The sequence below is a fragment of the Schistocerca nitens genome, chromosome 1 (genome assembly GCF_023898315.1).
Source record: "Schistocerca nitens isolate TAMUIC-IGC-003100 chromosome 1, iqSchNite1.1, whole genome shotgun sequence".
In the NCBI taxonomy this organism is placed as follows: domain Eukaryota; kingdom Metazoa; phylum Arthropoda; class Insecta; order Orthoptera; family Acrididae; genus Schistocerca; species Schistocerca nitens.
This window is the reverse complement of record NC_064614.1, coordinates 636,976,459-636,993,141: the sequence shown is the minus strand read 5'-3', so window position 1 is coordinate 636,993,141 and position 16,683 is coordinate 636,976,459. Positions and strand designations below refer to the sequence as shown.

Below are 16,683 nucleotides of genomic sequence, written 5' to 3'. Positions count from 1 at the left end.
GATGGATCATGGCAACGTAGAGGTCATAAATCTCTTAATGGAATTGTGACAGCTACCAGTGGAGACAGTTGCAAAGTAATTGATTTTGCTATTCTCTCAAAACATTGTAGATGTAAGGGCAATACCAAGGACGAACATAGTGAAAGTTCTAAAGCAAATTTTCACAGCACGAGTGAAGTGATGGAAGTAGAGGGAGTGAAAGCAATTTTTTCCAGATCACAGGAGTGGTATAATGTATATAAGGCTGTAGAGGAACTCAAACCTTATGGCAATGAAATTCACATTAAAAAAACAGCAGTGCAATGGACATGTGCAGAAGTGCATAGGGGCTCACTTGCACAAACTAAAGCAGACTTAGGATCCCAGAAGCTTAGTGATGGTAAGACCCTTGGAGGAAGAGGAAGACTGACAGATGAAGCAATTGATAGATTGCAGAGGTATTATGGGTGTGCAATTAGGCAAAATACAAGAAGCATTGAGCATATGAGGAGAGCAGTAAGGGCATTATTTTCCATACTGCATCAACAGCACCCACAACAAGCACTGTGACCCACAGGTGATGACTCATGGTGTAAGTACCAATAAGGAAAGCAATATGCCCATAAAAACAGTTTGCCAAATGCTGTAATTGATGTAATTAACCCCATATTCAGAGATTTATCACAGTGTTTACAAGGGAAAAAACAAAATCCACAACAAAGTGTAAATAATTTAATTTGGATTAGGATTCCTGAAAGAGTGTTTGTACAGATAAAAACATTGCATTTTGGAGTGTATGATGCAGTGGCAACATACAATGAAGGAAACATTATCAAATGTGATGTGCTGAAACGTTTAGGTTTCCAACCAGGACACAACACCATCTCCACAATGTGCCTAATTTATGAAGAAAGACTAAGAGGTGCAGGAAGAAGGGGCAAAAGCCTACAACATGCAGCAAAAGGGAGGAAAAGACCAGTGAAAAGGAAACTAACACTGCAAAAAGAAGAGGATACTGATAATCCATCATATGGGGCAGGAATGTATTAAAAAACTTTGGAATCCATTTCCCGTAACTTCAACATTTTCATCTTTGAGGAACATTTTCCCAAAAACTGCTAACAGTATATCAATGAAATTTATACACAATTTTGTTTACTTCTTTTCCTTCATTTTTATAACAAATTGTAAAAAAATATTGTATAATTCAAGAGTTATAGAAGAAAAAGTGCAAAATTTTACAGAAAAAATAAGCATCTGTTTAAAAAATTGTAAAACAAAAACTAATAAATATTTCTTAACATGGCATTATAACTTTGTAGAGAAATATTCACTGAACATGTAGTCCAAATTTCAGAGCAAAATGTTTAATGGTTTTAGAAAAAATTTTCCTTCTATTTGCTAAAATTAACATGGAGGAGATGGATTGTTCTGGCTCCCCTTAAGAGCATAATACTAATAAATTATGTACCAAAAGTTATTATAATTTTAAATTTAAGTTGTATTTGCTCAACTACAATAATGTTTGTGTGAGGATGATACAGATTCGAATGCATTTGCACCCACTTTTCCCACAGAAGTCTGATGCTGCTATCTTGTCATTTGTTCTTTGTGCTATTCGACGGGACATGTCATCGAAGCGCAGACGCAGGCAGGAAATCCAACTGCACAACACATTGTGCTCCTGCTGTGAATCTCCTTTAGAAAAATTGGCAGGGAACACATGCAAACACACAGCACGTCACAAATTGAAGAACTAATTTATTTTAACATACATGCGGAATGCCTTTTTAGAACGTGATAACGAGATGACAACAATAGATACTTCAGAGTCATAAGAAAGATATTACACATCACTGAAACACATGCTCCCCTCCCTAACTCTGTCAGTGGTCCTTGCACTCTTTAACTTACGGCGAATTTTCAAACTAAGGCTGTTGGCTGACATTGTCGGTCAGCAACATTCTTCTCATGTGCAATATACAGAAGGGTCCAGAAAAACGTAGAAAGTCTTTGGTACCATAGCTAATATCTTTGGAACAAAATGACATACCATTGCAGTTTTGCATGGTAGAGTAGTCCATTGTTTTCTCAACAGACGTTGGTGCTTCAGGTGTCTAAATATCTTTTCAGAAGAAAAGTATTTAAAAACGCATCTGGAGGTCTGTGAATCCAAGGAACTGGAATATGTTGTTATGCCTTCAGAAGCAAACAAGTTCTTCAATCTCAAGAATGCTCACGACCATGAATGATGCCCATTTGTTGCATACGCTGACTTTGAATGTCTCCTTGCTCCTGTCACCCACTGTGAAGGGGAACCCCATAGCCTCACACACGACCTTCATGCAAAAACACGTACTGTATGTGGCAGCATCCCAACCTGTATGCTCACGTGATTCAAATCTTAACCACTGTGAATTTTATGTCAGGGATAATCCTGCAGTTTGATTGCTCATTGAGCTCAATAACTTTCATGGGGTGCTGATAGGCTTTAGAGCACTGATTTACAGCACTGACGTCCCCAGGACCGAATTGGAGGAGGATAAAAAATTATACAATGATGAGGTTAACTATCACATTTGTAGGCTGCCATTAGACAGAAAAGCTGAAACTCCACCTGGAGATCACTGTCATCTTATGCATGCAACTTGAAGTATAAGTTACCATGACCAATACCACTCTTCTTTCAAACTTTGAGTGGATTAGATGCTCACTTTATAGTTGAACAGTTGGTTAATTTCGGTGTGAAGAAAGATCAGGTCAGCGTCCTGCCTGAGAGTATAGATAAGTAAATTTCTTTCTCGAAATGAATGACCCCAAAAATTATGCTCTGCTTCCCAGACTTTTTGCGTTTCACGCAGACTTCACTCAATAAACTTGTTGACACTCTACCTGAGGAGGACAAACACATCACCTGATCTGCATACCCCAATGAGGTAAAGTTTGTGACTAGGAAAGGAGTATTCCCTTATGAGTATCTGGATAGTAAGGCAAAACTCGACTGACATACCTGCATCTACCAGTACTCTCACAACGGATGACATAACTAGTGCAGATTATGAGCATTCCGTGAATGTCTGGCGGGAATTCAACATTCTCAGCTTGGATGAATATGCGAGACTATATATGGACACCAACGTGCACCTGCTTGTGGAAGTTTCTGAAAATTTCGGGAATGTATGCATGGCCATGTACTCTGTGAACCCTGCCTTTTATTGTCCCAGAATGCTATATTCAAAAAACAAGGCGCATCATCGAACTTTTGATTATGCTGATATGCTTCTTTTCTTTGAGCATAGGATCCATGGGGGACTTTGCCCAGTGTGTCCATAGACACGCCAAGGCAAGTAACGCATGTATGCGTCCAGGGTTCAATGCCTCCATCGATTCAAGTTACATTCTATATTTGGATATGAATAACTTATACAGGCACGCCACGGTGCAGCCTCTGCCGGTTGGAAGGTTTCAATGGGTGCCTGAAAACGAATTAGAGGGATTAGGTGGCAACGTAATGGGTCTGATGGCTGAATCTGATGTAGGGTATGTGGTGGAGGCAGACCCCATATACCCTGTTGGCATGCATGCAATGACAAACGACTTGAGTTACGTCCAGAGCAACAAGTTCTGCGAGGAAACACTATCCCTAAAGTGGTGACCACTGTTGAGCAGAAGCAGAGGTATATAATTCATTATCGTAATCTCCAGCAGTGTCTTAGCGTGGGGTCGGAGATAGGTAGAATCACCCGAGCTATCTCCTTCAGTCAGTCCCCTGGTTGAAGGAGTATATTAAATACTGAAAAGAGGGTAGATGCGACTAGTGATTTCAAAAAAGATTTTTATAAATTAATTAATAATTCCATTTTCGGTAAAATCATGCGGAATGTAAGAAATGAATGCAATATATTGATTAGGACCCAATGGGATGGGCCATGCGACATAAGAAAATGCATCACCAGACCAAATTTTAAGGGGGTCACCATATTCAATAAGAACTTTGTTGCTATGGAACTGTCAAAGACTGCAGTAAAGTTTACGAAACGTATCTATTTGGGGATGTGCATACTGAACATCGTTCCACTATGAGTTTGCTAAATCTCATTTAGTGGATCCAAAGGTACTTTATATGGACCCAGATAGCTTCATCTTTTGGGTGAAGAACTGCATTCCATATGAAGTAATGAGGTGTCATGGTAATGAATTCGATACTTCTGGATACAGTATTGCTCCTCAGAACAAGAAATTTATTGGCTTAATGAAATATGAAGTGAATGGATTTCCGGTTGAGGAGTCTGTAGGTCTCAGATACAAAATGTATGCATATCGTACAATAAATGGGGCCACCCGGAGGCGGGCTAATGGGGTGCAATGTGAGACATTACATGTCCTCAAGGTCGAAGACTACTTTAGTGCCTGTACGATGGTGTTCGCGGTGCTCCACCGCAGCCTCCGCATATGATACGGCAAACTAGTATTTGATCGCGATGTCATGAGGTGCACGTTATGCTGTAGTCTAAAGTCGGAAGGCACTAGTCAAGGTGGCGCAGTGGTTACCACACTGGGCTCGCAAAATTTCCAAGTTCACACCGCTAATTTACTGGAATTTTATGAATGTTTCTTCTCGAGAAACAATGCAATATGAGATAGCAAAGAATCTCGAATACAATTCCGTTAGACTGTAAATGATATTCTGGAGTCAAACTGTATTAGGGAGGAAATAAAACCGTGATGGAATATTGGCAGAATTTGTTGTCTTCTGACATACTGCCAAAGTGGCCTTAGCATGAGGCGCTCGTAAATGCTATCGAGGGTTCGCAGAAGGCTGACTGGTCTATATTGTTTGTAGACAACTGAAAATGTTCCTGTTTCCGTCATTGCGACCGTTTCGGTGCGCTTCCAGTGTTTGGGAAACTGAGGTGATCGGGTGAGACTATCAAAAATATTCCAAAATGGATGATTTTAATAACTCATTGGCGATCTGGCTGTGGTTTGAAGATTTCTTTCTGGAAGCGATTTGATTATATCTCTCAAGTCTTTAGGGGCGAAGAGTAGCAATTGCTTTACTTCAAGCAATGTTGCAGTCGAATAATGTCTTCGTGTTTTTTGTACTGTACATCTGCAGGTCGCAATTGTTTCTCAAACAAGTTAAGTGAACGTATTCGCCTGATCGGCATTGCTAAAAACAAGCCAAGATTATCTGTAAAGTCAGTGGTGGAATTATGCCAAGACAGTAACATACACTTAGTTACTCACTTGCGGAACCTAAAAGCACAGCATAATTTTCATTTGTGATTAATTACATAATAAAATCTGGAATATTTCAAAGTATGCGCCACTGTTCCTTAACCATAACCATAACGCCATCTGTTGTAGCACAAGAAGTTGTCTGCATAAATTTGCCACTTTATTTTTTGCGGATGTCATTATTTGTGTAATCAATTATTTCAAAAGTTAGACTATACTGAAAAGTAAAATGTGTGTTGACAAGAAGAAAATTATATAAAACATTTAATGTACTTGCACGCGATCTACACTAATTAGGCAAAGTTTTTATTTATCACAACAACTGTGAGAGTACTAGTTTACGGCAGTTGGTTCGGAGTGGCAATGACGTGTGTTGTGTGTGCATCTGTGGGCATTCTGTAATGATCGATGACATACGTAGGGAAGAGTATTTACAACGTGGATTTATAGGGGGATACTACAAGAAGAGATGTGCCACTATGTAATAATTAAAGTAAAACGGCCGTAAAACAAACGAGGAAGGATATGGAAATTATTTATCTACCACTGAACAGCGATGTCACAGTGCGACGTCACGAGTAGCCGTCCCGCGTCCTCTCCAACATAAACCACCACATCGATCCAAAAATAGTCTAATTTTCTTTTACCTGTAACTTTTATTACTTAAACATAGTCTTCCGCAGTTCAGTTCTCAGCCTTATGCATATTTCTTTGAACACCAGCACACACGATCTCCCAATCTCAGTTCAGCAGTAAGGGTGCATATCATAAATTCCCATTACCACCAAGCGCATTCATACTCTTACAACAGCAACAACTAAGTGACAATTACTTGAAAGTTCAGTTTCTCACAAATAGTTTATATTTACATTCAGGGACTATTGAACTAAAACCATTGTAAACAACTGATTCCTTTTATCAGTTATTTTCACAACTTTTAATTACAAATTATATTGGCACTCTAGCGTAAAGTCTTATTAGGAGCGTGCTGTTTCAGCAATTGCAGTAAATTATCCAACTTAGTAACTGCACCACATGATGAGCAGTGATATTGCCTGTCCGCAACTCGCGGTCTAGTGGCTAGCGTTGCTGCCTCTGGATCACGGGGTTCCGGGTCCTATTCCCAGCCGGGTTGGGGATTTTCTCTGCACGGGGACTGGGTATTTGTGTTGTCGTCACCATTTCATCATCATCATCATTCGTGACAGTGGCTAGATTGGACTGTGAAAACAATTAGTCTCTGTAAAAATTGGGACTTCGTACAGGCGCTGATGACCGCGCCCTACATATCAAACATCATCATGAATAAAACTTGAATGTGAGTGAATGATAGTGTGAATGATTGTTGTTGTTATTACGTTACTATATTATTACGCGACTCAGTGATGTAACACATCATTAGCTGCTCCATGTGAACCTTCCAGTCGTCACAGATTTTTGTTTCACTCTAATTACTAGTTGCCAGGACGTGTATATAAAAGTGAGAAAATATCATCGCGCCAATTGAAATTTAGTTCTCGCGCGGCATCGGATAGTCAGACGCCTTCACGGTCACATTTTCAATGAATTAACATCTTACATAGTAAATCCCGACGGTCGCGTTATAAATTCGGACGCATCTTTCATAAACTGTTCGTGAATTGCTGTAGGGACTTATACACTATGTTGAGGACTGAGAAGCGTGTAAGCCATTCCTCATTGCAATGCTCTACGAGTGCTTCAGGACTAACAAGGGTGCAGCAGAGATGGCGCGGTAGTCGGGGGCCGGCCGGGGTTCTGGGGACGGATTCCCCAGCTGCTTGCAGGATAGTTCCTGTCAGGTGTTCCAGTGTCTGGTCAAGAACAGCTTCAGTTGGAGAAGAGGTGTAGGCAATCTTAACCGTGATATCGTTGCGGAACTGTTCGATATCCCCGTGTCTCAACGCTATTTGACGCTGTAGGAGTCTACATCTACATGATTATTTCGTAAGCTATGTAACGATGTGTGGTGGAGAGTACTTCCAGCACCGCTGTCGTTTTCCCCACTTCGCAGTTCCATCCGCGAATGGCACGAGGTAAGAACGACTGTCGGCAAGCCTTCGCATCAGCTCTAGTTCACTGATTCTCTCGTCGATGTCGTTTCGCGAGACGTATGAGGGAGGAATTTACATGATGCCCAACTTATCCAGCCACGTACGCTCCCCGTGACGTCCAACGCCTCGCATGCAGCGCCTGTCTCTGGTGTTTGTTGGGAATTTCTGTAGCACCCTCGCACTCACTAACGAGCCACGCGATGAAGCATACCAATCTTCGTTGAATCAACCCTATTTCTTCTATTAACCCAACGTTATAAGTCTTCCGTAATGATAAATAATTTCCACAACTGGGTCGAACAAGTAGTCTGTAAGCCACTTTTTCGTGGATTAATTATATTTCATTCAGATTCTTCCAATGAATCTCAGTGTGGTATCTGCTTTTCCTGCAACAAGATTCGCACGATAGTTTCACGTTATATACGGTGTGGCAGCTAAGACGGGCCACCGAAGTACATCCGGACAAGTAAACTGATGGAGCGCCGAGTTTCGCTACGCTATAGGGACAATGTGACGAACTTTCTAACGTACACAAAGCTACGCTTATAGCTATCTAATTATGACAACTTTTTTTAATGAAACTATACATTTTCTACGGCATTGGGAAGAGTCTTTGAACATGTCTCCAAACATGTGTGTGGAACAAAATAACACTGTTCCACAGTCATGAGAGATGGTTCCACAAAGGTCTGCCCCACCACATAAAACGAAAACAACCACTTAATTCAAATGTGGTTCGTGAGTTTATTATTATGACATATACAGTGCTCAGAATGTTGATCTAGTGCCATGGTGCATGCAAAAAAGCGACTACATACACACAATACTGCACGTTGAATTTCGTCCGTTCTTTTCGCAACACGTTACACTCTTCGGGATCCATCGGTGTTTCTTTGAAAACCACTTGTTTTAATTTTTCCCACAGATAAATGTTCAGAGGTGTTCAAGTCTAGCGTTGGTCCAAGCTACTTAATGTTTCGCGAATGACTCATCCAACGATCTCAAATTATACTGTTAAGAACATCCGTGTACATTACGCACAATGGGCATCACATCCACCATGTTGATACCATATGGAATGCCTTAAGTCCAGTGGGATGTGTACCAATAACTACGGCACCTGTGATTGATTCGATTCCCATTAATAAAATAGGGACCAATTATGTGATTCTTGAAAAGATAGCACCACGCGTTGTCAGACCAAGGTAATTGTTTATCCATTTCTCTCAGCCAGCGTGGATTTTCAGTTGATCACGTGTGCTCAATGTCAAGATTGATTTATCCATCGTTTGTAAATGATCGTTCAGATTCACACAAAATTTCGCAAAGAAACGGTGCATCGCTTTACAGTTTTCGTAGACACCATCCGGAAAACTGTAACCGAATTTCAAATTTGAATTTCATTGCCAGGAAGCTGTTGATGGCGCGAAAAGTGGAAGGGATAAAATGCTTTGGAATGTAATATTCGCAGAATATTACCAGACGAAACAGTTATTTTCTGTTTTCCAACCGAGCGAGGTGGCGCAGTGGTTAGCACACTGGACTCGCATTCGGGAGGACGACGGTTCAATCCCGTCTCCGGCCATCCTGATTTAGGTTTTCCGTGATTTCCCTAAATCGCTTCAGGCAAATGCCGGGATGGTTCCTTTGAAAGGGCACGGCCGATTTCCTTCCCCATCCTTCCCTCACCCGAGCTTGCGCTCCGTCTCTAATGACCTCGTTGTCGACGGCGGGACGTTAAACACTAATCTCCTCCTCCTCCTTCTGTTTTCCAAGAAGTGAGAGAAGTATGAGGTGACGATCTAACGGGAGTTGGGTAGTTGATGTTGCTAAACAATAAGGAACAACATGAAGCTTACAGCTAAAGATAGCGATGCACGGGGCCTTCTGAAAAAGGTCTTCGTCTAGCAGTGGCTGGCGAATGAGTGATGAAGATACTAGGTATTACGCTTCAAGATAAATAAAGTTTCTACAGTCTTAATAACAAAAGACCTGTACTGAAGTTCTGTCACGATTGTCGATGCGAAACACAATGTATAAACTATACAAACACTTATACAAGTTCGTAGGCTTCCACTGCTGGCGTCATTTTGAATAAAATGATTTTGGTATTGGGCCACGTCATTATAAGCCACTAAAGCAACTAAACTGCTGACGTTCCGACCGACTTGTTGCGGTTCTCTTCAGGGCGGATAACTGCCCTGAATGGGACCTCAGCAAGTCGGTAGAAACGTCGACAGTTTAGTTGCTTTATTAATTTATAATGATGCAGCCCAGTATCCAAATTATTTTATACAACTGCTGTTACTGTATCAAGTATGGTTTATTACTTTGCTTTGTAACAGTAATTGTATGAGCATTTTCATTTTCTACGAAGTGAATTTCTCCTACTCTACGGAAACAACAACCTGCAGACAGCATTCAAAACACAGATACTAACGAAGTTGCTGGAAACACACACTACCATATGGACTTTTCAATTGTAATAAATGACTAAGAAGTTTCTCCAAATTTCTTTAAGCTACGAAACAAAGTTTTGTACGCTTTGTAGCACGCATAATTCAGGTAGAAGCGCAAAATATTTTTCGTAATTTAAAACAGTCTCTTGTGGTGCTGCAAATACTTACAGCAGAGCTGTACGTTACACAGTAACAGTGTTTGCTGAATGCGTGAAAACATACGTTAGGAAGAGTGAAATATTTTGTTTGCGTGTGTGCCCAGTTTGGAGACTCTTGTGTATAGCTCACAGAGAACGAGGGAGAGCATTTAATTTACAAATGGCACTTCCCATCATCACAGATGATGAATGAGCATTCGAAGTGATTAGCTATCACAGGATCACCGTTCGCATGCTGGATGAGGCTCCCTCCGATGTCGTCCGTTTTGATGCTGTTATTAAAATTATTAGCCTTCTGCTAACATACTTCTATTGTTCTGACTCAAACCAAGAGACGGTCGACACTGTGGAGAAATTTTTCGTGTTATCAGCGTTTGTTTAAGGAAACAAGTTCCTCGACCACACTTCGAAGTGTTAGCTTTGCTAGATATAGTGTTGCAGTAACATAGCTACACAAAGAAGTTCTACTTACCGGAAAACCGTTTTTTCCAGGTGGACCAATGGCTCCCTGAAAAAGAAAATTGAATGTTTTGAGTTATATTGAATTTCATTTGTGCGTTAAGATTCATAGAATTCATATATTTATTTGTGCATCACAAAATTCACTTAGATTATTTAGAAGCGAATAAAACATCCATTACATTTTAATCAAAGGGACAAGAAATTATTGCACTATAGCGAACTGTCTGCAAGCCGCGAATGACTTTCCATTATACCTAGTAATCATAAATTACTATATATATATATATATATATATATATATATATATATATATATATATATATATATATAACACAATACAAATCACCGTTTGAATCAACGAGCTTAGTTGTGGGTTTCTGTGTTTACAATTGAAAATAATAATTAAATGGACAAGAACAAAACTAAACAGAAGAGTTCGTCCATGAGACTCAGAGCGCTATAGACAACGGCGTCCACATTAATGCCATGTTCTCTAGCGATGACATAATACATCAGTATAGTACATATTTCGCAGCCCAACAGCAGTCTGTCGTCAGCAATAAAGACTTATAATTATATACTAGGCACCCAAAAGTATCTAAATGACCTGAATTACGTTTCGCCTGATGCGCATGCAGCCCACATAACGGAGTTGTCTTGCAGGTCCTCTAATCTCTTTGCAGTACAGCCGTTTGACTATACAAAATCGATACCACAAGACATCACTAGAGAACACTGTTCTTTACGGTAATCAGTTCAATTGTAAATCAACACCACGGTATTATAAATACTAGGAAATGCATCATTAGAGATGAGACAGTCTTTAACGTTTGTAAACTCAATTTCGTTGCGGTAAGTGTCATTTCAAAATCACTACCACACTCTTTAAAATTTGAGTTAACTAATTCCGTCACTTAAGTCACTCCAGAAGCTTTAGGCAATATTAAATATTATTACTAACAAGATATTTTGAGACAATATCTGGGCTCCTAAAGTTCTATGACAATTCGAAATATTTTTGCTCTTTAAAAGCTTTTCGCACATTTGTGAAACGCATCTGAGTGCTTTATCATAAACTGGATGTTGAACCAACAAGTTAAAAGCAACGCGATTAACAGCGGAAAGCGCTTCTAAAAATGACCAAGAAACATTAAATATTTCCATCAAGCATCCGCGTAGCAGCATCTGAATGAAGAAGTTAATAGCAATAATGGTAGTAATAGCTTCATACTCCTCAACGGTATTTCTCGATCTAAGAAATTTTTGAAAAAATGAAAATTTCAAAATGCTCTTGAATCGAGGCTATAATGGCTAAAAGTGTCTTTACAACCGGCTGGCATGTGAGTAGTATAATTTTCGTGTCAGAAGCCTGTTGATAATTAAATTTGTTAACATAGGATAGAATTTCCAGAATGAGATTTTCACTCTGCAGCGGAGTGTGCGCTGATATGAAACTTCCTGGCAGATTAAAACTGTGTGCCCGACCGAGACTCGAACTCGGGACCTTTGCCTTTCGCGGGCAAGTGCTCTACCAACTGAGCTACCGAAGCACGACTCACGCCCGGTACTCACAGCTTTACTTCCGCCAGTACCTAGAGCACTTGCCCGCGAAAGGCAAAGGTCCCGAGTTCGAGTCTCGGTCGGGCACACAGTTTTAATCTGCCAGGAAGTTTCATAGGATAGAATTTTTACAACCCTGTCTGATTTGTAACAAGCGCCCCACATTTTACAACACAATCATGAATGAAACTTCCTGGCAGATTAAAACTGTGTGCCCGACCGAGACTCGAACTCGGGACCTTTGCCTTTCGCGGGCAAGTGCTCTACCATCTGAGCTACCCAATCACGACTCACGCCCCGTCCTCACAATTTTACTTCTGCCAGTACCTCGTCTCCTACCTTCCAAACTTACAGAAGCTCTCCTGTGAACCTTGCAGAACTAGCACTCCTGAAAGAAAGAATAGCTTCTGTAAAGTTTGGAAGGTACGAGACGAGGTTCTAGCAGAAGTAAAGCTGTGAGGACGGGGCGTGAGTCGTGTTTGGGTAGCTCAGATGGTAGAGCACTTGCCCTCGGAAGGCAAAGGTCCCGAGTTCGAGTCTCGGTCGGGCACACAGTTTTAATCTGCCTGGAAGTTTCATATCAGCGCACACTCCGCTGCAGAGTGAAAATCTCATTCTGGAAACATCCCCCAGGCTGTGGCTAAGCCATGTCTCCGCATATCCTTTCTTTCAGGAGTGCTAGTTCTGCAAGGTTCGCAGGAGAGCTTCTGTAAAGTTTGGAAGGTAGGAGACGAGGTACTGGCAGAAGTAAAGCTGTGAGAACCGGGCGTGAGTCGTGCTTCGGTAGCTCAGTTGGTAGAGCACCTGCCCGCGAAAGGCAAAGGTCCCGAGTTTGAGTCTCGGTCGGGCACACAGTTTTAATCTGCCAGGAAGTTTCATATCAGCGCACACTCCGCTGCAGAGTGAAAATCTCATTCTGTAAATATGCTTACATTTGCCAGCACTCGCAAGATGTCCCTCTATACACATTCAAGACAAAAAAGGAAGACAAGACGACTAAAAAATTAACAAAAGAGCGTATCTTGTCGTCTCTTTAGATCATTTTGTCATAAATTATTTCTTTGCATTTGAAACTTGGACAGAGAGATTATTATTTTACGGCTACACGATAAAAACATATTATTCAATTTATAAATACTGTTTTTCAAGTCCTGAGCTACCGAAGCACAGTTGGTAGAGCACTTGCCCGCGAAAGGCAAAGGTCCCGAGTTCGAGTCTCGGTCGGGCACACAGTTTTAATCTGCCAGGAAGTTTAATGTCAGCGCACACTCCGCTGCAGAGTGAAAATCTCATTCTGTAAACAATCATGAAGGCAGCATATGTGGTCCTCAGTGGTCTGGTGTGCTGATCCTTGTTTCCTAATTGTGAGGTATGGGTTAGATTCACACTTCTGGCATGTAAACACACGCGAACAGATCTCCTTCATCTCTAGTAACGCCAAGAGAAGAACGTCAGGTTGTACCGTATTTCAGAATACGCATTATAACCATCATATCCCTTCGCTGCCAAATAATGCACAGCCAGTTTAGTTTGGGCCTTAGCATTTTATTTAAAGAGCTAATAGTCACTCCAGCCCTACGCTGAATAACTCGTGCTGGACTGGGATTCGAATTCGGATCTCTTCTTTCGTGGTATACGGCCCACATGGAACGATATAATTCGATCATCTAGTTGTTTTTCTAAAGATTGCGAACTCCTCTAGATCTAACCGGAAGGAACATATGTGGGTTCGAATACTGGTCCAGCACAAAAATATCAACGGTTTCGTTTCAAGCCCTACCATATGCACAACAAATTATCAGTCTTTTCAAGCCCTACCATATGCACAACAAATTATCAGTCTTTTCAAGCCCTACCATATGCACAACAAATTATCAGTGGTAAAAAAAAAATACTTTTAATGTCTGTTCTTGTATTGTCAACGATAACGAAAGGTACCGTAATATCTAGGCAAACATGCACACATATTACCGCTGGTGAGCAAACAATTCATTGATATAAACCAACGGCAGTATGTGTCGCGTTCGATTGCTGGTCAGGCAAAAAAAAAAAAAAAAAAAAAAAAAAAAAAAAAAAAAAAAAAAAAAAAAAAAAAAAAATTGAATCCTCATTTCATAATCAAACATCTCGCTGCTGGTGAAAAAATTCGACATCCAACATCTGATTTTATTTAATTAACAATCGGATTACATGCTGGGTTCGAGTCCCTGTTACAAAACTTTACATTACGGCACTTCGTTGTAAACAAGTGCAAACTTTGTCACTTCATATAATATTAAAGGCTTTTCGTGATTAGTTAACATAGAGGTAAGGATCTAAATAGGATTCCAGGCAGAGCACAAAAGTTTTCAAGTTCTCCATCTACATCTATATGTGATTACCCTGCTATTCACAATAAAGTGCCTCGCAGAGGGTTCAATGAACCACCTTCAAGGTGTCTCTCTACCGTTCCACTCTCGAACGTCGTGCGGGAAAAACGAGCTTTCTATGAGTGCCCTGATTTCTCTTATTTTATCGTGATGATCATTTCTCCATATGTAGGTAGGTGCCAACAGAATGTTTTTGCAATCGGAGGAGAAAATTGGTGATAGAAATTTCATGAGAAGATCCCGTCGCAACAAAAACGCCTTCGTTTTAATGATTGCCACTCCAATTCACATATCATGTTTGTAGCACTATCTCCCATATTTCGCGATAATACAAAACGAGCTGCCATTCTTTGAAATTTTTCGATGTTCTGATTTACTAAACGGTACTGGTGAAAGCTTCGATGTTTCTAGACTCTTTACGCCTAGTCACCAATGACGAAAGTTGCTGTGATCGAGCGCCGGTCACGTACGAAAGGTTTGCTAAGTTACAATGGCTAGAAGTACTTGGTTTCAATACAGATCCATAGCGAAATGTTCGTCATGTCCTTTAAATGCGCAAATAACTGTTCAATCATGGGTACAGACAAATTACTGATGACACGGTGTTAATTTTGAACATTCCACAAAGCGCTTTTCTCTGTTAATCGCGTTGATTTTAACTGGTTAATTCAACATCCAGTTTATGATAAAGCACTCATATCAGACACTGCGCAAACAAATAACTGTTCAATCATGGGTACAGACAAATTACAGATGACACGGTGTAAATTTTGAACTTTCCACAAAGCGCTTTCCTCTGTTAATCGCGTTGATTTTAACTGGTTAATTCAACATCCAGTTTACGATAAAGCACTCATATCAGACACGACGTTTCACAGGTGTGGGAAAAGCTTTTGAAGAGCAAAATTGTTTCGAATTGTCATAGAACTTTAGGAGCCCAGATATTGTCTCAAAATATCTTGTTCGTAATAATATTTAATTTTTCCTAAAGATTCTGGAATGGCTTAAGTGACGGAATTAGTTAACTCAAATTTTAATGAGTGTGGTAGTAATTTTTAAGCGTCACTTACCGCAACAAAATTGTGTTTACAAGCTTCAAAGACGGTCTCAGCTATAATGACGCATTTCCTAGTATTTATAATACTGTGGACTCATTACCTTAAAGAACAGTGTTCTCTAGTGATGTCTTGTGGTATCCATTTTGTATAGTCAAACAACTGTACTGCAAAGAGACTAGAGGACCTGCAAGACAGCTCCGTTACGTGGGCTGCATACGCATCAGGCGAAACGTAATTCAGGTCATTTAGATACTTATGTGTGTGTATTACATCTTTCCGATGACTCTTCCTGACAAAGCGCATAACCTGCGGCTTTTTTCCAGTCGCTACGTACCCAACGCTGCTTCAACGACCAGCTATAAATCTTTACTTGAAGGAGAGCAAGTTCATTCATATAATCTTTGTACGTATCTCATCCGCCGGCCGGAGTGGCCAAGCGGTTCTAGGCGCTACAGTCCGGAACCGCGCGACCGCTACGGTCGCAGGTTCGAATCCTGCCTCGGGCATGGATGTGTGTGATGTCCTTAGGTTAGTTAGGTTTAAGTAGTTCTAAGTTCTAGGGGACTGATGACCTCAGATGTTGAGTCCCAAAGAGCTCAGAGCCATTTGAACCATTTTTTTGTATCTCATCCGATCCAGATGTCTTTCTGCTATTGAGCTGTTTTATCTTATTTTCCATTCCACGATCACTTATTTCAATATCTGCCATTTTCTCGTCCGTGCAGTGATTGAAACGAAGAACCATATTACTATCTTTCCCAGTGAAATAGTTTCGAAAGATTATACGGTCAGTGATATTTCTTCAGCCTTCTCTCTGTCATTTTCTGTTTCACAGCCAGTATGGTCACTGGGCGAATGAAGAGATGATTTCGATACTGTTACTGACTTAAGGTAAAATCATATCGTTCGACAAAATTGTACTTTCGAGTTCAATGAATGCTTCTTGCACTGCTCCCTTACGTTCATTTTGGCTTTATTAGGCTATATTCTTATAACTACAGTTTGAACGCTCTTAAATATGAGATGGAGCTTTTCGCTTTCGTAGCAGCTTGTTAACACGGCTACTGAACAGTGGGGTAGAACCCCATACCTCACAACTTTGCTCGTCACATACTAGTCTAAGACGTATTGTATAATGCTTTTGAATTTTATCCATTTGTGATACACATCTTCATTCAAAGAGCTGAATACGCTATTCTGACTACTCAGACACTCCTCAATTTGTACCCTTTCATTCTTGATAGTAAAAACTGTTTTCGTAGCTTTCTTAACATTTCTTTTAACTTCCGTAGTAACTGATGTTACCACGGCGATCGTAACAACGA

General features: G+C 40.5%; 1 protein-coding gene across 1 annotated transcript in view; it reads right to left on the bottom strand.

Moving 5' to 3' along the window:
* LOC126192064 (collagen alpha chain CG42342-like) overlaps nt 1-16,683 on the bottom strand; it is a 660,839-nt gene that overhangs the window by 621,572 nt on the left and 22,584 nt on the right. The window contains exon 3 of the mRNA XM_049932580.1: nt 10,382-10,417. Within this exon, the coding sequence (XP_049788537.1) occupies nt 10,382-10,417 (36 nt within the window). The remainder of the gene's footprint in view (nt 1-10,381; nt 10,418-16,683) is intronic.